General features: G+C 41.8%; 1 protein-coding gene across 4 annotated transcripts in view; it reads right to left on the minus strand.

Annotated features, from left to right (window-relative positions):
* MSRA (methionine sulfoxide reductase A) overlaps positions 1-23,226 on the minus strand; it is a 323,213-nt gene that overhangs the window by 143,381 nt on the left and 156,606 nt on the right. For all 4 annotated transcript variants that reach the window (XM_081135847.1, XM_081135849.1, XM_081135848.1 and 1 more), the window contains exon 3: positions 20,836-20,955. In XM_081135847.1, coding sequence (XP_080991973.1) covers positions 20,836-20,955 — 120 coding nt within the window. The remainder of the gene's footprint in view (positions 1-20,835; positions 20,956-23,226) is intronic.

Raw genomic sequence — 23,226 nt, forward strand, 5'->3', positions numbered from 1 at the left:
ACATTTGAAAACCGAGATACCATTGTATTTATCAAAAAGAAATTAAGGTATGTCCACACAAAGATGTGGACATGAATATTTTTGGCAGTGTTACTTATAATTGCCAAAAACTGAAAACAATCCAAATGTTCACCAACAGGTGAATGGGTGGTATACATACACAACGGAGTACTATTCAGCAATAAAAAGAAACAAACTATTGATAAATACAAGACCATGGATGAATCTCAAAACAATTATATTGAATGAAAGAAGCCAGACATAAAAGAGTCCATATTCCATATAAAGTCTTACAAAATGCAAATTTATCTATAGTGACAGAATGTAGATCATAGGTCACCTGAGCATGGGGTTTGGGGGAGCTGGTGGCAGGGAGCAAGGGAGAGACAAGTAAGGGATTACAAAGGCACAGGAGAAAACTTAGGGGGTGACAGATATGTTCGCTATATTGATTATGGTAATGGTTTTACAGTGTTACATATATTAAAACTTACTAAATTGTATACTTTAAATACATGCATTTTACCATATGTCAATTATACCACAACAGAGCTGTTTCTAAATAATTAATATTAAATACTGATCCAGTCTCTGCTAGAGGCCAGCTGTTTGACAATGGTAAGTCATTTACCTTCCTGAGTTTCCATTTCCTGCTGTGTAAGAGGAGAGTTGATTCCAAAGGCCCTTCCAGCTCTGTTGATTTAGCTGAGGCATGGGTCACTTGCTCCAGCAATCATCACAGTTTGTGACGACCTCAAGAGTTCTCAGTCAGCCTAAAGACCTGGCTGAAAGGGAGTGTCCCAGGCTGACTGCTGCCTAAAAGGCCCAGTGACATGCCTCTCCTGCCTGAACCACCATCCAGTGGTTGGCATCCATATGGACCATGTATCTTCCAGGAGCCAAGAATCAACCTGGACTCTGTATGGCTGCTCCAGCTCAGCCTAGGCCCCTTGTCTCTCTCTTCTCTACCCACCACTTGGTGTCTGGCCAGGCTCTCCTCCAGCCAGACACGTGCACCTTAGCATCTGGTCTGATTTCTAGAATACTAGGGTGAACACCACCAGGATATCCAGACAAGGCATGAAATCAGCTGCAGGTAAAAGTAAACACTAACTTCCAATGCTCTTGCTTTCCAGAATCTGATAGAAACCTCAGTTTGTCCTGAGCTAATCCTAGTGGCCACCTGTGACTCACCAAGACCTCAGCCTCACTTCAGCTCAGTGGCAGCACATACTCAGAGATGGATTTAAAGCCTCCTATCCCTCTGAGGGCCAACCTGACCCTCACTTCCCCATTTGGCTCTCACTTCAATTTCAACACACTGGCCTCCCTATCTGTTTAACTGACTTCCCAGGACCCTGTACATTGGCCTCTCACTTTATTCCCAGGTTACTTCCTTGGACTCGATATACAGGATAGTACCCTTGGCCCATTCATCAAGGCTAAAGGTTTCTCACTAATTAGTCATCAAAACTTAACCATGTACTCTGGGAGGATTCCTCATCCCGCCTGCCCTTCTCCCTCTCGATCTTGGGCCCTGCAGCAGTGCCTCAGTCATGCCTACCTGGTCACTCCTGCTTATCCAAGCATCTCAGGCCCAGCTGGCAGCCAGCTCCCTGCTGCACCCTCCCGGGCCCAACCTGAAGCAGCTTTGCCCAGCAACTCTGGCTTCAGCCCAGACAGTCATAGTTCCAACAAACAAGTTAAAATGTATCTGCAAAAGTTGCAGAATAGAAAACTTTGAAAAAGATTCAATGCTGAATTTCCAGGGAAAAGAAACAAATTCAAATATATCTTGCAATCATTTTAAATCATTATAAATGTGCATGACATTTATAATAGTTTCATTCAATGATAAGGTTTTTTGGACAATTAAGGAAATGGCATGCTATTCCATTCCATAGGGTGAAACGCTACTTGCTAATAGCTGGCATTCTCATAAGCCAGTGAAGATGAGGGGAAGACCACTTCAGCAGTGACTTAAGGACACAGGTATAGTTTATGGGTGAATAATATACTATAGGTATAGTTTGAGGGTGAATTTTAACAAAAGATTGACTTTTAGAAGAGTAGGTCTCTAGTCAAAGCTTTGAAGTTATCACTGAGTATAACTTTGGAGGGGTTTGTTTCCTCTCCTATAATAAATCATTAGTCCATTAAAGTAAAATATACTATTCATGACAAGCAGCCACATAGACCTGAAGTTTGTAAAAAAAACTATATCTTTTCAAGTAAAGCAAGATACAGGGGCAAAAGCAGGTTTATAGTTGTCCACGTGGAAAATAATACAATAATTAATCATACAGGAATAAACTCTGTTTTGCATACTCACAACTGTTAACCTACTTTTGCCCCACCCTGTGTAGTGAGATCATTATTTATGTGAGTTAAGAGGAGGAAATGGTGATACAAACAAGCTAATGACAAAGCTTTTTAAATTACTAAAGCATAATTTGTAATGTGTTTTGTATCTACATTCGATTTCTGAAAGCATTGGCTAGTCTAAGAACTCACTGCAAATACAATAACAAAATCAACTGTGTTATCTGGCCCTCTCCCTCTCTCTCCTCCTGGGCTCCTTCTCCACTCCTGCCTGGGGACAGGCTCCCCAATGGGCTGGCTATAGAGCCAGCGCCAGGGCCACACTGGTAGCAGCTGGAATAAAAAGAAAAGAATAGGCCTGAGAAGCATTTCAGTATTTAAAAAAAAAAAAAAAAGGCAAAGACTCTTTCCAGATCTGAGCACTAGAAGGCACTTGGAGGTTGTCACAGACAGGAAGGAAGATACAGGGTTTTCAGGAAAACCTATGCAGCATTAAGAAAATGCCTGAACATACATACATGTCTTCCTAGAATAATGTGATCCTTTTTTTTCCCCTATCACAGTAGAACCAGGTTTTTGAGAGTGAATGGTGGGCATTAAAAGGCTCGGGCTGAAGAACAGAGCCACTAATTGTCTGCATGTGATGAAGGCAAAGGGTTAAATCAATGACAACCATGAAATTTCTAGTTTGAGTTACTATTAGAAAGGTAACACCATTAATGGAAAAAATTGGGAAATCAGAAAAAGCTAATTTAGGAGTTAGAGTGATAAAGAGTTTCGGTTTAGCCATGTAAATCAATAAACGCATAACTTAGAAGTAGTTTTATAATAAACCACTGAAAATACAATAGCTTTTCTAGACACTAGCATGAGAGTAGGGCAAGATGAGCTGTCATCAGCAAAGCCAAAACCAGTACACACACAAGACAACCAGCACCAGCCAAGGGTGGGTGGGCAGCCACAGGCAGGTACCAGAATAAGCATAAGTCAGAGACCATAGCCAGAGTCACTACTCAATCAGCAGAAGCACAAAATGACCAAGGGAGCAAAAAATAAAAGATGGAAACCATGGGCGGAACCCAGTGTTCAAGGTCAACAGACTCAAGTGAAAAGGAAAGGTGTGAGCTCCAGGATTCAGGCCTGATACAGACCAAACTGGCTGTCTGGGGGAGTAACACAGCCTGCTTTGAAGGTTCATGACGCTCCTTCCCACGGTCACTCTATTCTACCAATGCCTGACACATGCAGTTAAAAAGTATTAGATGCTCTGTGAAAGAAACTGGTAAGGCAATTAAAGGACAAAGCATGGAATGGGAAGAAATATTTTCAAGTTACATATCTGATAAAGAATAAAATACTCCTAAAACTGAATAAGAAAACAAGCAACCCAAATAAAAAACAGGCAAAATGAATACATGCCTCACCAAAGAAGATACACAAATGGCAAAAAAGAGTCTGAGATGTTCAACATTACATGTCATTAGGGAATTGCAAACTAAAATGACAAGGAGATACCACTGCGTACCTATTGGAAGGGCAAAAATCCAAAACACTGACAACATCAAACTCTGGTGAGGGTGTGGAGCGACAAACAGAAGCTTTTGCTTGTTGCCTGGGGGGAAGCCAAATGGCACAGCCTCTGGAAGACAGCGTGGCAGTTTCTCACAAAGCGGCCAAGATGCTTCTCAACAGGTGAATGGAGAAACTATGGTACGTTCATACAATGGAATATTTAAATTTTTCTTTTCTTTCTTTTTATTTATTTATTTTTTTAAATATATCTTTCTTGATTTCAGAGAGAGGAAAGGAGAGGGAGAGAGAGAGAGAGATAGAAACATCAATGATGAGGGAGTCATTGATCGAGCCCGCAACCTGGGCATGTGCCCTGACGGGGAGTCGAACCCCGATCACCTGGATCCTAGGTTGACGCTCAACCGCTGAGCCACGCCGGTCAGGCCATACAATGGAATATTAAGTGACAAAAAGAGATGAGCTGTGAAGCCACAAAAAGACATGGGATAACCTTAAATACATATTGATAAGTGAAAAGGGCCATTTCGAAAAGGCTACATACTGTAGGACTGCAATTGTTGGCATTCTGAACAGGCACAACTGTAGCCAGAAAGGGGTTGGCGGGATCTGGAAGCAGGGAGGGAGGGATGAACAGGTGGAGCGCGGGACATTCTGAAGGCAGTGGACCTATTCTGTATGATGGTGGGTACACGTCACTGTGCATCTGCTTAAACCCATATAATGTACAACACAAAGAGTGAGACCTAATGTGAGCTGTGGGCTTCCGTGAATAGTAAAGCATTGATATTAGCTCATCAGTTATAATGAGTGTACCACACTAATGCAAGATGTCAAGAAAAGGCCAAATGTACTGGAGGCAGGAGGGTAATATGGGAACTCTGTCCTTCCTGCTCAATTTGTCTGTAAACCTAAAACTGCTATAAAAATTAAAATCTACTTTTTTTATTTTTTATTTTTATTCTTTTTAAAGTAATGGATGTACATGTTCATGAAAACACAAACAAATCTGCCCTGTTCACTACTCACTGTGTAGGGCACCTAGCACAGTGGCGCTGAATAGGTAATTAATTTTAAAAAGCTTTCAACAGAGAACTCCTAACATGAGTGCATGCATTTACTAAATGTATATAAAGGTGCTGAGTATGTAGCAACTTAAAAACACGCCAATTCATTCACTGCATCATCAAATGAAAAGATTATCAGTGCCATTAGAGCAGACTATAGTTGCTGTAGTTCACTATTGAAGTGACCTAAACATAGCCAGAGAGGATGATTTCTGTTTAGTTTAATACTATTTGGTTTTTAAATGAACTCTTCATCTTTCATTTTATGCCGTATTTTGAAAACTGAATACATTCTATAATTAATTAGTTTCAAGAAAGTTATTATTTTGTAATTCGTGCTTAGTGTAAAAATTCAGCATTAAGAAAATTTATTTCAAATATATTTTGCATAGCTATCAAAGATCCACATGCTATTTCCTTTTCCAGTGCTCTGTCATGATTATGAGGCTCAAAAGTAACATGATAACATGTGGTCTTATAAAGGTGAATGAAAGACAGTAAGTTCTCTTACAAAAAACGTGTTTTAAACACACACACAGAGACAATGGGATTTCCTTTCTTCCCCTACTTAAGTTCATTTGCATTCCTCCCCACCGGTGCATGATCCCCTTCAGATCACAGGCACCCTGATCTACCTCTGCCCAGGTATGTTGTCATTGGCTTAACCTGATGTGTCCTTGGATTTCCTTGCAGGCGTTGTAGTCCCTGGGTATCCAATTCAATTTATGCAATGAAGCATCCATCTGTCGCCCTAACTCCAGGCTACATGACCAGCCCATCTGTGCTTGTTGACATTACGAGCTGCCTCCCTTAAATGCACGTGCCGCTAGAGTTGTGGGGTGTTCTCCCTCTCTCCCTCTCTCCCTCTCACACACACACACACTCTCACCTTTGTAAACTTTGCTCCTTCCCTGTTCCATTGATCTTGGCTACCTGCAGCTTTTTCACTCCACTTTCATCACTAACCGGAATACCGTGCCCTGTGCAGCTGGCCCAGGCCTGGAGGTATTAAAAAGCTTTTGCTTGCTTGTCACGTGTGACTCTTCATCTAGAAGTGGACCTTTCAGTCTGCTGCAACCAGTCCAAATTACAGGGTGAGCAGCGTTCATCCCTCGCCCACCTACACACAGCCACTGATGTCTTCCATTTCTTTGCCATTTATTCTGACAGATCACATAATTACCTCATCCCTTTCGTCTTGGCCATGTGTGTTTCCAATCCAAATTTGGAAACAGATAAGTTACCAGGATGTATTTTCTTTTCCGGAACGTCTGTATCTTCCAGAATCTCAGAGAAACAGGTTCAAGCCCCTCAGTGTCTGTGTTGAGCTTACAAAGGGCATAGGCCCAAAGCGGAACCACGAGCACCAGAAGCCCCTATGGATGAGGGCCCCCAGGTGGGGGTGAGGCGGACGGAGCCCAAAGAAACCAGTGTCGGAGATACCAGTGAGCAGAGCAAAGCTATAAATCCAGAGGGAAAAACCCAGGAGAACGACAGTCACAATTTTTTTTTAAAGTGGAAGATAAGATCCACATTTGATTCTCTCCCCAGCACAGCCAGGCGGCCTTCCTTTAGTCCTGTGCTCCCTACTGGAGTATATATTCCCGGAGTGGAAGAGTCAGCAGAGTCTTTGCTTAACTTTCCCACATGCCCAGGACACGCTTTTTACCTGGTGGATACTCGGCAGGTGTAGGAAGGGAAAGAGGGAGGGACTGGAATGTATGAATCCCATGCGGAGGAGGGAGGAGCGGGAGGCAGGTCCCTGCAGAAACACCGGTTTCACCACGAAGCATGTCCTTTACCAGCTACCTGCCTGCCTATGAACCGTGTTCCCGACAGCTGTCACAGGTCCCTTTCACTACTCTGTGAACTAGCTATTCTTCAGGTAACTGGATTCCAGGTATAAGTTCAGTGTTTCAGTGCTCAGAAGCTATAAACCTGTATTTATTTAGCCCCTGGAGTTCTCCAGAAACTATCTGTGTAAATCGTGTCACCTTGCAACACTCTGAAAGATGCTGAGACAGGGATCCTTTTAAAGTTCACTCACCATTATCAGTAGGTGGCCATTGTCCATCTTTCAGGGCATCGAGGCCTTCACTAGATTTGACAGGGTCAAAGGTAACAGATGAACGTGTATATTTGATTTTTTAACATTTCTTCAATAATTGACAGGTACCGTACCAAAAAATCTGAGGCGAAGGATGGTTTTATCCAAATCTCTACTCTTTAAGCCATCAGCAGAGTTTCAGCTGTGAGAAGGGGAAAGGCTCTTCGGACCTTCTCCCTGGTATTTTCTCTTCCTTCAGCTAATCAGGAAGCATCACCCAGGGCTCACTGCAAGTGCCCCAGGGGCTTCCCAAAACTGTCAAGTTGGATCTTCAGCCTCTGCCTCATTTAATACATTGTGGGTACCTAACAACTCTGACTTGCTGGATTGACGCTGGCTGGGTGCCTGCTGTGTGCAAGGCACTGCTCCAGGTGTTACGGGAGCAGAGAGATGAAAAGATATAGTCCCTGCCCTCCAGCAAAATACAGTCTAGTAGGAGAAGGGCCTGCGTGTAATAACAAGATCTGCTTCCCAATCAGCCATGAATTTTAGTTGAATGTTTGGTTTTTCTTATTTTGGGAGGCTGTCATATAGCTTTCTGAGCATACAGTTCTTTTCATTGTTACCACTTATATTTCTAATTATCTTTCAGGGAAACAGAATTAAAATTTTTAGACATCGACCTTCGAGCTGTCAGTTCTGGCTCTGTCACTGACTGGTTATGTGGGTTTAGACAGACAAAGCAGATAACCTTCCTCTGCCTTGATTTGCTCATCTTTAAAATAGGCATACTAGCATCCCCCTCAGACAGCTGTTATGAGAAATGAAGAAGTTGTTACATGTAAAGAATTTAGAATTATGCCTGATACGTGCTCAAAAATATCAGCCACTATTTTCTTTCTTTAATCTCATATTGAAGGGCCACTAAAATGTTTAGGTACTAATTGCATAATCTCACCTCCTACTTCTAAACAACAAATGCTTATGCTTATGCTCAGCTCTCTGCTGTACTGACCTGGCCAGAGAGATCAGCGACATCAAGAATGACCAGTCAGAGTGTGAAATCATAGAAAATATATATATATATTGCTCTCTCCTTCTCGTTCCTGGCACAGAGCTCCTAACACCCTTGTAATTTCCTAAATGATAAGAGCACTAGGAGTAACTTTTGTTCTAATACTTGGTCTTTCAGCCCAGTTCCTGACACAGAGCTCCTAAATAGCTGGGGATTCCTAGGGATAGGACTATTTTGGGATAACTCTTGGTGGGCTCCTACATAACTCCAGCTGGGAGCTGGTCACCAGAAAGTGTAAGTCAGGAGTAGAGGTCTGGAACTTTGAGCCCTGCCCCACCCCCATCCTCCAGGAAAAGAAGCTGGAGATTGAAATGACAATTGATTACGCCTTTGTGATGAAGCCTCCACAAAAATGCCAAAGTACAGAGTTTGGAGAGCTTCTGGGTTGGTGCATATGTCTATATGCCAGGAAGGTGGCACATTCCAAACTCCACGGGGACAGTTCTTGTCCTCGGAACCCTGTATCTCTCACCCTACATATCTCTTCATCTGGCTATCCCCTCAGATCCTTTATTATAGCCTTTATAACAAACTGGTAAACACAAGTAAATGCTTCCTTGAGTTCTGTGATCCATTCTAGCAAATTACTAAAGCCAAGGAGGGGGTCACGGACACGGACCTCGATGTATGCTGGTGAGTCAGAAGTACAGGTGACAACCTGGGATCTGAGACTGGCATTTGAAGTGGGGACAGTCTTGCGGGACTGAGCCCTTAACCCTCTGGGATTTGATGCCAACTCCAGATAAATAGTGTCAGAACTGAACTGAATTATAGAACACCCAGCTGGTGTCACAGAACTGCTTGATGTGTGGACAACTCACACATCTGGTGTCAGTGAAGCAGTATTAAATAGAGTATTGGGGGGGGGGGCACCCAGGAGTGTTTTTCTTACACACAGAAAAATAAAAGTAAGTCCTAGGGAATAGAATGAATTTTCAGACCAAGGTAAGTCCACTTATAAATGGTACTCTATTCTCTTCAAAGCTTTGAGAATTAGCCCAAAGATTCAGATAAAATTGTACGTATTTAACACCTATACACAATGGTAGGTCATCGGGGTGCATTAATTTAAAGTAATTGAAAAAAGCTCATAGACAAACAAAATAGACCACATGGGCTGGTGAAAAATCTCAGCTGCCTGATGCATTGAGATCCAAGGTCTCTAAGATCAAATTTTACTGATCTAAGGGTATTCCATATTTAATTACACTATTTTGCCTGGAGTTGGACAAGGCCTGCTGTCTTCCTCTTACCTCTAGGCTGCCCGAGGATCCTTTCAAGTCACTCTTTCCATCTGTTCAGACATGTGCCCAGCCACCCCTAAGAGCAATGATGCTCCCTTCTCTCACATCCCTGCAATTGTCTCTGAGCAATAACCCCTCCTCAGAACAAGCCCTGGCCAAGAATACAACAGCTCAATATCTTTTAAAAAATTAATTATTATTGAAATAACATTATATACATCTCAGGTGTAAGCATTAATATTTGATATCCATGTACTCTATTGCATGCTTATCACCAAAAACCTAGTCCCCACCCCTTTCCATATATTTACCCCCTTTACTCATTTCACCTCTCCAACCTTCCTCCCTCTCTTCATTTAAAATGTTGAGTGAAATACGTATTTTCATCCTTTAAAAATTCTCCACTAAGCTAATATGAAAGAAACATGTAGAAGCTAAAACAAGGTGAAAAAATAAGAACCCCAAAAGGGACACAAGCTCCAATGCTCTGAAATTTCTTCTGAACCTACTTTGGTAGCTAGCTGCTGGAGGTGGGGGAGGGAGGGTAGGAGATGAAACCTAGGGTTCCCCAAAGTGAGGAATATAATAGAAACACCCCCACAGAGGTATAACTCCAAAGAGCTACACCCTCAGCATACAACTAAACAGAGAAAGACACCTGGCCCATTGAAAGGGCAGCGTGGACACACCTGTCTGAACACAGGTACCCTAAGGAGAGGAGAAAGCTACTTCTCCTACGATCATATAACCACCCATCGCCCACACACAGTTTCTTCTTACCTAGTGGCCCCCACAAAAAATCCAAGTAGACAATTTAACTTAAAATGCTACTGGTGGATAAAGCCCTAAGCTCCCGAAACTGGCGAACAGAATTCCCCTCTGCTGAGATGTCCCTTCAGCCCAGGCCTCCAGATGCCTCCATCCAGAGTCCCTGCATTGACCTCTCTGCTGTGTGTTTAAAAACCAGCTTCCTAGGTTCACAGCATTATTCAAAATTACCCAAACTTGGAAGCAACCAGGATGTCCTTCAGTAGGTGAATGGGATAGACTGTGGCACATCCAGACAATGGAATATTGTTCGGTGCTAAAAAGAAATGAGCTATCAAGCCATGAAAATACATGGAGGAACCTTAAGTGCATATCACTAAGTGAAAAAAGCCAGCTTTAAAAGGCTACATACTGTATGATTCCAATTATATGACATCTGGAAAAGGCAAATTCTGAAGACAGTAAAAAGATCAGTGGTTGCCAGGGGTTTGGGGTGCAGAGGGGTGGGGGAGGGAATGTATAGGCAGAGCATAGAATTTTTCGGGGAGTGAAACCATCCTGTATGATACTATCGTGATGGGTATATGTCATACATTTGTCTAAACTCATAGAATGGCAACATGACAATGGTGTGTCAGTGTAGGTTCATCAGCCATAACAAATGTACCACTAGGGTGGGGGATGCTGATGGGGGGGGGGGGGCTGTGCCTCTGTGGGGGCTGGGAATATATGGGAAATCTCCGTACCTTCCTCTTAATTTTGCTATGAACCTAAAGCTGCTCTAAAAATAAAATCTATTAATTTTAAAAAGGTGTTGAAGATCAGAAAAAATAGCTTCTTTCCAATGCCCACCCTACCTCCCACCTCCCACCCCCAGAATGTGGCTTCACCTTTTTACAACCTGACTTTCAAAAGCGGACAGATGGTTTTCCCTGGAGCATTTTCAAACTATCAAATATAACCTAAGAAGCCTTAAACAAGATGACAGATTTTTTTTTTTCTTGTGCACAAAAATATACAAGTTCAGTCACCTATGACTTTTTGTCAACTCACCTCTCAGGAGCAAAGCAGGTCTGCTGACAGGGGCATAGACCTTACAGTAGCTAACATTCCTTTACCTCTCATGACCGACGAGGGGCGGGAGGGCTTTCAAATAAATACACTCAAGGAGCCAGAGCTGAAACTGAAAATGGGAGGAGCACAGGGAAGTGGGAGAAAAAACTGGATGTTCTGGGCCCCTTGGCTGGGAGACCTGGAACTCACACAAAAACTCCCATGCTTAGGGCTCCTAGGTACATCTGTGTGCCTGCGTACATCTCTAAGCAGGCAGAAGATAAACAGGCCCCTTGCTCATGCCTTCCAGCATCTTTTCTCTGGAGGTCTTCCCCTACCATCCCGGGGATTTCCGTAACTTCCAGCACTCAGCCTTAGGGCAGACACAAGTGTTCAGTGAGGTGGGGAGCTCCTCTCCTCACCACGGGCTTCAGCCCACGCTGTAGTGGTCCCTGGTCTTCAATTGCTTTCTAATTTAGCTCCAAGGAGGCACCTCCTTGGCCTGAGGAAATCGGACAATTTAAGAAGAACCCTCCCTTTTCCAATCAGAGTATCCTGGACACTGCTTTTATATTAGACTTCTGTGCAAAATTTTTATCTGAAGAAAAAGATGCTAATGCTTAATAAAAGTTTCAAAAATCACTGGAACAGGTGATATCTAAGATCCACCCAACTAAAAGAAAAAGAAATCCATGATCCATGTTTCTGTAGGTCAAGTTAAGTTGATCTAAATATTCCAGACCACCAGACATTCTTTATAAACCATTTTCAAAATTCTACTTTATTCCTACAAGACCTTCACAGCTTAATTTAATATCTTTAAAAGTATCCTAAAATGCTCAGGAAAGGCATGTGAAAATTATCTGAACAATCTGAACTACAAGCCCTGTTTCTTTTCAAAAGAAATACCCCCAGAAGAGACTACTGGTGCCTCTAACTAGCCAGGACCACACAAGCCATTCCGAGCAGCGGGCCCTGTCGTCAGTGGGAAACAGCGCGGCTGTTTCACAGGCCTGGGAAAGACCAGCCTGTGAACATGTTCCGTAGATTTTATAAACTAGCAATTAGTATAAGCTACTATTGTAATATCTCCCGAGAGTATTATGTTATGAACTGTTCTAAACCTAAGATGGGCAATACATATCAAGTCACCAGTTCTTGTGATTTCTTTTAGGACTAGAATAATAACAATAACAGTGCTGGAGTAGAAAAGCAGTGTTTCCTTAACTAGAGGAAAGAGAAAAAGAGGGCAGGGGAGGAGGTGGAAGGGGAAATGACAAAAAAGAAGAGGAAGGTGACAGCTACAAATTAACGGGCTCCGGCCCCATGGGGCCAAGTGGCCCTCCTGGGGAAGCTCTGCAGAGAGCCACACGAGCCCCAGCACCGAGACTGGGGACACAGAGCAGTGCTGTCCCTCGATGCTCCCTGGCAGACCCCGCAACCCCACGCATCAGGGGCCAGCGTTTATTAAGCAAAGCCTAACCCACGCCGAAGGGCTCCATGGTTTGTAACTGGTTCACGTGCTGCTGAGGCCCAAGCAAACCAGAGGCAGGCCAGGCCCACAGCGGGGACCTCTTCTGAAGCCTCTCCATTCCTACTGAGCGACCCGCTCACACGGTGGGCCACTATGTTTTCCTATGAACCCCTCTGTTGCAATTTTAACTTGGCAGGTGGGGCAGTAATTGACCCAGATATTTATTTTTAATGTAACTTACAGAAAGAGAAAAAAATCCTTATTCTAAGGCTCTAAAAATTGTCAGTTATTATGAAGTAATTAAGACCCAGAGTATCACATAAATTCCTAGAGAAGCTCAACCCCCTATAAGGGTATTTTCTCATAGTCCATTATGGTTCCATTATATGTGATTTGGAAAAAAAATCAGTGTAGGCACATTCATCAATTGCTTTTGCTATTATGTTTTAAGAACTGCTTGCTATAGCAAATTCCTCTTAATCTCCCTTCTAAATCTTTGAGACTATAATCCTGAAACAATGAAAGAAAAACCTATTTCTAGTGCTGAATGAATATAAAGAATGTTTTTATTATCGTTCCTGCTCATTTAATTTATTTTCCATTTAAATTACCTATTAGAATTTTACCATCACATGTGCTGAAATATTGACACATTTAACTACTTAAAGTCTGTCGGTCTGTTGAACTCTGACCACCACACCTGTGCCCTGCAGTGATTCAAGCTGCTCAAGGAGAGAGGTGAACTGAACAGCCAAACAAGCTAGAGAATAGGGAAATACCAAGGTTATATGAAGAACACGCTGAACAGCAACAGTCTTCGGAGAATTCTTAAACCAACAAAATCCATTCAACAACCCCACACACACTTAATGACAAAGAACAGAGACACTGGCACAACTGTGGTCTTTGGCCAACCAATCCAACGAGGAAGGGAAGGCATAAATGCTTCCCCTACGGTCTGAGGACGCAGGTTTTGCTGCCTCGTGTTTCAGTGTTTGCCAGCCTTCCATCCTTTGAAGCTGTATAAAATCCGCATCCTCTGTGATGTCTAATGGTGGGTTGAACTATTTGGGCAAACTCGAAATATCTCTAGCAAAGTGGGCTTGTGTCTGTTTTGTTTCAACTTTGGGAACTTTGAACAACCCTTTAGCATGGTAGTTCCACCCCTATAGGAGCACGAGAGACCAGGTGATGCTGTCCAGCCGCTGCATAAGGGTCCCCATATAGTCGCTCTACTTTTAGAATCCAGGGAGGGACATATATGATGACACAAAGCTGCTGTGGGTTCAGTAACATTGAATGAATGTATACTTTACTTACCACAACGTCGTTTCCCTTACAAACTGAAAACTGGGAAAAGGTGTGAGTGAGATGATTATTAAGGTCTCCAGGCCATGCTCAGTGGCTAAATCAATCTGTAGACTGTTTTCCTAACTCTGCAAGCCCTGGGGATCCACAGCCCAGGCTGGAAATCAGATCTACAGAAGCTTTGAAAGACAGTAAGGCAACAGTACTCTTATTTAATGATTTCCCTTCTCATTCCTAGGTCGGGGGAAATAAGACATGCCAAAGCACTGGTTAACAAGAGAGGCTCTCGAAGGCTCCACTGCCACCCCCGAGCCCTGCTCCTGGCTATAGCGAAGAGCACTGAGAGCGTCTAACAGACATAAGAACTGCCCATCAGAAAACCCCGGTATTCAATTTGGGGGGGGGGGGGGGAAATCCAGACTAACAGTAATGATAACCAGGACCTAGATGACAAAAAATATTGTCTTGAAATCTTAACATTTCAAACTCAAAAGCCACCTCCACTCTGAATCCTTGATCCCATCCTTACTTAAAAGAGCATAATGGACACAGATTTTTACTTCCTTTTAGGATTCTGGCAACAGCATGATCTGGGAAGACAAGTAAGTTTTCAACTCTTCTCAAATTCATCTCCCAAATCACTTTCTCTCATCCTCAGTTTCCTCATCTGACAAAGAAAGTAGTCTCTGTAGTTTTCAAGCATCTTGAAGAACTTTCTAAAATAAAATATTAGTCGAAACTACAATATATAATATAGCTAAAAGAGTGAATGAGTTCTCCAAGCAGCTTAAATCTTTGTTATTTAATTAAAACACTTCATTGTTGGTGGACATCCTGAAGCACCTTCCTGGAGCCAAGGAGTCTATGGTCACCCACTTTGAAAGCCACTGGACTAGAAGATGGTTAAGTCCCTTCCAGGTCCGAAGTGCCTTGACTCCCCTCCTACCCTATGGTCTATGCCCCAGGACTCCTGATGTTAGCTCTTCAAGAAGTCAAACTTGTCCTCTGGTGATTGAGGCTTAGAAAATAAAAACAGTTTTCCTATTACCTATATTTTGTCCTTCAGAAGTTGTTCTATTCACTGAGCAAATCGGTCTTGAATAGCTACATGGATGGGTTGGGTGGAGGAGCTGTATTTGGTCCTACAAGGTATAAGTCGTAGGACCCTAGACCTCAGGGCTTGCTTTCTGCCCGGTGGCTTGAGAAAGAGAAGCATTTTCACCCTGCCTGCTACAAGTTCAAGGTCAATTTTATGTCTAATATAAGAAGAACAAAAAAACTATCAAAGTGCTTACAGCAAGATCTGAACATCAGAATTCTTGCATTTTCAGGGATATGTCAATAACTTAGTAATTTATCTTGACTGACATTGAAATGAGTACAATAAGACTTACTATGCACTAAAAAGAGATTTAATGTAGTCTGTGAGGAATTCAGAAAGGGTTTTACATTGCTTGGTAAAATCTGCTAATAACAACTCATCACTACTTTGAAGAAGAATGAGACCATTAATCTCATGTAAGATACAGAGACATGGACATCCACCCAAACACTTCAGAAATTAAGTCAAACTGAAAAAGTATACTGGGTTGCTATATTAGTGAGGAAATTATTCAATGCTTTGTTAGGGCTCTTAGGCATCAAGGAACTAAGGATATGCATTTGGAGAAGGGGATGGATATGATCTACTAAGAACCCAGTAGGAAAAAAAGAAAAAGGCTATATGTTGAGCCTGTCCCCTGCCAAGAGATGCTCCATGACCCATCACTTGTATCTTTAACATGCCCAAGAGCTAGAGTGATAGAAAGTGTATGTCCTCAATTTTCTAGCATACTTTCAATTTGAAATAATTTTATTTTCAAGTAAGAACCTCATCACAATTTTATTAGCTTCGTTAAGTGGCACTGCTCCCGTTTTACAAGAGAGGAAACTGAGTCCAGGGAGTGAAATGACCTGGGCATCTATACCACCAGAAAGTGATATGAGGACTCCAACACTCTGCTCCTCCCAGACCCAGGCTCCTGTTCAACTTCTATTGAACATGTTGTCTGAAAATCCACTGGACTATTCTGTTGATACAGAAAGTATCTGGGCCTCGGATTGTCTGTGATGATGGTGTAAATTTCATTTACGAGAAAAAGTTGTACAGTCCCTTTCATGCTTCTGGTTTTGGTGCCACTTGGCTGTGCAGATTTCTAGAAGCTTTTGAATAGACTAATAAACATGGAATTGTTCTGAACATCTGTAAGCAAAATACGAAAATATATTACCCAGTGAATTAACATCCTGGGTTTTCTTGCCAGAAGTGGGGTTATTTGTGTATTAGGCTAATGCACTGAAATTAACCCAGAATGTTTATCCATTGCAGAATGTCTTTCATATTTTCATCTGTATAGTCATTATTATAAGATGTAGGAATAATTCTCTCTCAGGGTATTCAGGAATGTGAATAGCTCGATTAGTTCTAAAATCAATGTAGTAGAGCAACAGCATGCCAGTTAATCAGTTGGTTTGCATAACAAATGTTTGGAGGACTGTGTGTGTGTGTGTGTGTGTGTGTGTGTGTGTGTGTGTGTGTGTGTGTGTGTGTAGAAAGCCAGGGTCAGCACAATTCTTTAAAACAAATATGAGAGATCAAGCCTTCATTTGACTACAGAGTAAGAATTCTGGAAGACATTCTTTATTCAACTTTGGATCATAAACAACCTTTCCCTAATGCCTAGTATAATGTGTGTAGTACATTCCCAATAGGTGTACTTAATTCATTCAAGAAAGGCTACATGAAATCTGGGCTCCTCATGGCTATTCCACTCCAAGTTTCTATGGGTTCTCTAGTGCCAGGCATACACAAATCTTTTAGGGAACACCAAATGAATGCATGAATCTTGGAAATCATTTTAGGAACAGAATGGTGGCCATAAAAACTTAAATTACCTCTCAGCACATCTCATAGAGACAGATATGAAACACAACAAGAAAGAGTAGCCAAACCGTGGCTGTGGCAATGTAACCCAGCATCCAGGCTGAGACTGGGTTCAATGCAGGATCTGGCAGCTCTCAGAGAGCTCAGGATTCAGGCCTGAAACATCTAGGAGATGCATGTTTCTCAGCCTGAGAGCTCTGGGTTCAGTGCTAATTGATGAATCCAAGGAGGGAAGGTTTAAATGCCTTACAGGAGGATGGTTACTTTTAAAACAGGAAATTTAAATAAAATGGTGGACACATGTGAGAGACAAGGAGTCTCCTGCAAAAGGCAAGGGGGCAGTCACAGCTTTTAGAAAATCACAGTGGTCTGGCTTCTGACTCTCAACTCCCAAAGCCAAAATTCCACTCTTATCATTTAATTCATCCCAAGGTTAATCCAATAGGGAGAGAATCGCCCTTGTAGGCTAAACTCACAATAGACTGAGATATACATCTCAGAATGGCATTCAATTTTTAATTTGAAACGAGGATTAGGGCTGTCTGGCTGACTGACTGGGTCTCTTTCTTTTCTTTCTGTAAGTAATATCCACAGGAAGACAAAAGATGAGAAGTTTCCATAGGGTGTGGATCAGAACAAGAGAAGTTAGTGATAGAACTTAAAAGCGTCATGGTGCCAGGCTCTGGCAGTCTATCCAGCAGCCAAACCTTACAGAGCAACCCACAGGGTGCCAGCAGGACTCCCCCTTTCCCAGGCTGGCCTGGCTGACCAGACTCCCTGCTGAGGTCCTATTTTTTTTTTCCCTTTTACATAGGTCAAGGCACTCCATCAGGTTACTCTGAGGTCTTACAGACCCAGAAGCCAAGCTTTCTTCTAAGTGACTGCTTATCTCTGCTCTGATTCATTATAGGCTTACTTTATACTTCCATTCCCAAAGGTCAACTTTATTGAAATTCTTGAGGAACTGTTGTCCCCTAGTATCTTATACATAAGTTAGGCTCAAGTTGCATCCCAGATCACCCAGCATGGAACAGACCCATTGGTGAGCCATTCATGAATGTTCTGCTTACATGTCAGACAGGCATACCCTACCCATGTATCACCATGGGGCTCCCCTCCTCACCTGTCTGTTAGAAACTGTATATCTTTCCTATGTGCCTAATAGCAACTTGAGCTCTGGTTTCAGAATCACAGGCCCATCAGTAGCCACAAAGAAAAACCATCCTGACATCAATATGTATCTCAATGCACATGTACTTTTATACTTGAATACACACTGGCACACTTGTTTACCCCCTGAGGCTGTGCATACCCACTAGCAAGTAGGCATGCAAACTATAGCCAATGGTTCTGATTCCATGCCTGTGACCACTGATCTGTGTACCCAGGCAATGCTTGCGGAAGCTGTGACATTTGTCATCATGTGATGGGGTAGTGGTGGGGTGGGGAGGGTGGTAAAGCTTGCCCTATGGATTTTGAGATCCCCATCCTGAGTGCTACCCCTCTCTTTATGACACTCGCCCCCAAGAAACCAAATGGTACCTTAGGCTCAAATATACTGCTATATGAGAGAAGAAATTTGGCAAGCAACTCATGTCCTTAGGCTTCTTTTCTTGAATGAATGAGTGAATGACTGACTGAATGAATGAATACATACATACACACATACATGCATACATACTTTTACAAAAGACTCCTGGGTAGCGACCAAAGTTTTTCAAACTTTATTACAAATGCAAGAGTAAGCAATTTTGAAATTAACTCAAATACATGGAGCATAGACTAGTATTTCTCTTACATGAAACCTCAGCAATTATTATGCATCTTAGTGGAGACTTGGTTTTTCTCCCTTACAAGTCAGACCCCTCCAGGGCTGACTTGTTCAACAAGGCTTTGAGCACCTGAGGCTTCAGTGGGGAGGCCCCACCAGTATAACTTGCTTTCTGTCTTCCCCATCCTCATCTCGGTCAAAAATCTTTAATTAGCTGGTTATCATAATTACTCTGGCTGGGGACCTTGTTTGTTCTCCTTCCCTGCTATTCCCAGGGATCTGAAGGCTCAAGCACTTCTGTGCCAGAGGGACCTTTCTATCACAGTTTCTCTCTGCCTTTTTGTTTTTCCCTTTCATGATCAGAACAAAAAAAGCCTGGGGAAAGAAATCATCTCTCCTTCTGTGTCTGGGTAAGACCCTATAACTACCTTGTCCCAATCAGGAAAAGTTTCCATGACAACCATGCTTCCTGATGCCACCACTTAGTGTTCACATCAAACAGTCCTTTACCAAGCTCCATGGTGTCTGTATTTTACCATTGCTACAGGCCTCTAACACACCAGCTGTCTGCGTGAACTGTATCTTAAAAGGGTTTTCCTCACAGTAATCATTAAAAAGCACACCAATATACTAAAAAGTATAGTAGAGACATAGACATGAAAAAGAACGTGTGACGTGGTAGAAAGAAGTGTGAATAGACAAATGGAGAATCACTGGGACATAATGAGAGCTGGATGACTTACACCATGGTCAATGACCTAAACTTTTTGAGCTAAGAGCTAATGAGGTTGGAGTTCCTGCTACATATGACCTTGAGTAAATGACTTTTTCTCTCTGAGCCCCAACACTCCCTCTGTAAAAGACAGAGATTGAGAAACTCTGTGTGAACTGTTTGGAAGATTAGATGGTAAAAAAGCAAAGATGCAAAAGTGCTTATTACAATGTCTGGCACATAGTAGGAATTCAACAAAAGGGTATTATCATGCTATCATTGTGAAGGTGAAAAGTTGAACTGCAATGAACCTGAGCAAATAAGCAATCACAATATTCTAATTGGTTTTTAACATTTTGCTGGTGGGTAATAATAGTATAAGCAGTAGGTACTTGAAGGTTTTCCTAGCAACCTTTTCTCTTAGGCTATTAAGTCATGTCTGCAATTACAGGAAGGAATCTATTCATTTCCATTCTGAGACTTAAGAGGATATACCTGGGCAATCTCCAGAGTTCATCTAAATCTCTCTATTTACAGCTCGCATAAGCATTTGTTTAATTTTGAAAGAGAAGCAAAGAAAAAAATGGATTAACCATTATAAAGTATTTATTTGATATTCCACATTCTCAACAGCAATAAAAATATTTCAACTCTTGCCCTGGCCAGTGTGGCTCAGTTGGTTGGGCATCGTCCCGTGTGCCAAAAGGTTGCCAGTTCGATTCCCGGTCAGGGCATAGGCCCAGGTTGCCAATCCCTTCTTATAGCTTGGCTTTTAATACTTTTCCCTCAAGAAAACATGTCTAGTATATGACACGTTTGTCCCATGTGGTAAACTGTTGCAGTAATGGTCCCAGTTTCTTCACACCTCCCTGTACACATGCCTCTGGGGAGTCCCTCCCACAGTGACTTTGGGCTAGACCATATGAATTGCTTTGGCCAATGGGACAATAATAAATGTGACACCAAAAGAGACTTGCAAAGTATTAGCAAAATGGGGCTTGTCCTCACTTGCTGGTCCTGGAATCTCTATATCCACCACCACGTGAATTAGCCCAGGCCAGCCTGCCAAAGATCCATGGTCCATCGTCCCCATTATCCCAACAGCAAGCATTAACCAACAGCCAGCAGCAGCTGTCAGACGTATAAGTGAAGCCATCCTAACCCAACTAGCCCCCTGGCAACCCACCAGTTGACTGGCATCCCATGAGGGAGTCTAGATGAGACCAGAAGAACTGCCACACTGAGCATAGCCTACATTGCTCACCTACAGAATCATAAGCTAATAAATGATCGTCTTAGTGATTAAGGTTTGGGGTGATTGTTCTGCAGCAAAAGCTAAGTTATATATTCCATAGGAAGTTCATTATCTCCTGAGAATATAAAGTGAGAGGCCAATGAGTCTATTTACAGAAACGGGAAACAGAAGACTGAGGAAACACACACAAAAATTCCATTTCCAGTTTCAAGACCCTGTCACCTGCCCCTAGGGACAAGGCCTTCCTTGTTCTTCCTAGTAACACGATGGAGCAAATTCTTCCTACCTGAGCAGACTTCTTGGTAAGTAGGGTTGGAAGTGTAGCCTCCCGCATAACCAACTTGAGTTGAATATACTCCTTTCAGGGTCCAGAATTTCCTCTCAGCTCCCCAGAAACAGCCCATTCCTAAGAAAAACATAAAATACCGATTAGTCTTTTACCAGAAATAAGATAGTCATTGCATTTATAAGCTCTGTTACACTGGGAAAGAGTTGTTCCTGTCACTTGGAAATCAGAAATCACTAAGATTTTATCATTTAAAGGAGAGGTTCTAACATTTAAAAATAATTTTATTTCAGATTATTTGCATAGGATGTTTCTTTGCTTTAGTTGTGCAAAAGCATAGAAAGCCTAACATTTTTAAATATGATTTTATTGATTTGAGAGAGGAAGGGAGAGGGACAGAGAGAAACATGCATCGGTTGCCTCCTGCACGCCCCCCACTGGGGATCAAGCCTGCAACCTGGCCATGTGCCCTGACGGAATCAACCAGTGACCTCTTTGTTCATGGGTCGGCGCTCAACCACTGAGCAACACTGGCTGGGCAGAAAGCCTAACATTTTAATGAAGTTAGTAAAGCTATACTTTTCCAAATAACAGTAAAAGGCTAACTACATTTGATGAATGATTTCCACACTTGATTCATTATGGACTCATCAAAACGTAATAGCTTGTATTAATAGTAGAAATTTATTTAATAATCAGCACCCTTATGCTTTGTAAAAAAAAATTCTAGTAAGGAAAGATAACACTAAAATACCGATCTAAATGGGAAATCTTCCCCAAATCAACACAGTTTGACAAAGTATTTGATTAACAATTTCACGTATGTGCTCAGTTTTTAAAATGTTTTTAAGTCATAAGCTTTCATTTGACAGATCATCGCTCCCCAATAAGAACATTTTCTGGGGTTCTATTACTTAGTGTAATAAATGAGGAAAAAGACAGGGGAGAAATACGGGGAAGGAAGAAACAAAAACAAAGAAACTCACAAAAATAGCATCCCATTCAACTAGCAAACATGGCGCTCATACCAGTAGTTACTGGATTCCTTTGAACATATGAAAACTAAGACCCATCTCCCACGAATGCACATACTTACACGCTTTGAAAATGATGACTTACATTTTCCCTGGGCTGCAAAGAGCCCTCATTTTCTACCACAAGTTTCTAACTGTGCACAACTGCTGTCTGTGGCCTATTTCTAGATGTAAACAAGATGACTGCCTCACTCAAGTTTTATGGCATTTTTAAGTCATATATAATTAAGATCTCAGGTGGAACAACAGTTGGCAAATTAATATATGCCTCCTACTACGATCACTAGACTTGTTAGATTAGATGACAGAGCTGAAAGAAAAATTAGATAGAAGTTTACTGAAATTCTTGACGCTTGTTAATATTCTGCTTTAAATATTCAGAGCAACAATAACCGAAAAGCAATGTGCATAACATTACATATTATACAAAAATATATTTGCTCAAATGTGAGGGGAAATATACCAACAAAAATTAGATTAACAGTTAAAAAATATAATAGAGTCAAATGATGAAATTTAATGCAGTAAAAAAATGATTGTTGTGGTAACAATGCAACATGGAAATATGTATATGATTATGTCATTATTGCCTAAAGCTAAATTTGCAAAGAAAAAACAATTATGTACATGCTTTTATTACAACTATGAAAAAATATTCATACCAAAGTAGACTAGAAAAAAATATAAAGTTATAAACATATTACAGTGGTGAGACGACAGAAATATTTTTTTACTTTTCAAGATTTTCTGCAATAGTCATATGACTTCAAAAATGAAAAGTGTATACATTTTTAAAAGGAAAGCAAAAAATTCAAAGGAAAATATAAGCATGTGCATTATTTGAGTTATACACTTCTACATACCATGTACCTGTTTGCAAAGGAACTGTCTGCTGCTAGTGAATATAACTAAATATTTACTGAATATTTATAAAAATTAAGTATCCTCAAGCCTCCGGAACAAGGATTCACTGTTAATTTTACTTCACTGCACTCCTGAGATAAGGGAATTATGTTAGTCGGGGTTCTCAAAAGAAACAGAACCAAGAGAACCAAAAGAAGATTGTGTGTGTGTGTGTGTGTGTGTGTGTGTGTGTGTACGGAGAGAGAGAGATTTATTATGAGAACTTGGCTCCCACAATTATGGAGATTGCGAAATCTCATTAGCTACAGTCTGAAAGCTGGAGACCTAGGAAGCCAGTACTGTAATTCCAGTCCAAATCCAAAGGCCTGTTAACCAGGAGCACCAGTGCTCAAGGGCAGGAAAAGCGGATGTCATGGCTGAAACAGAGCAAGTGTTTTGTCCTATCCAGGCCCTCAATGGGCTGAATGACGCCTACCCGTATTGGTGAGGGAGG

This window comes from Miniopterus schreibersii (assembly GCF_964146895.1).
Source record: "Miniopterus schreibersii genome assembly, chromosome: 4".
NCBI classification, from domain to species: domain Eukaryota; kingdom Metazoa; phylum Chordata; class Mammalia; order Chiroptera; family Miniopteridae; genus Miniopterus; species Miniopterus schreibersii.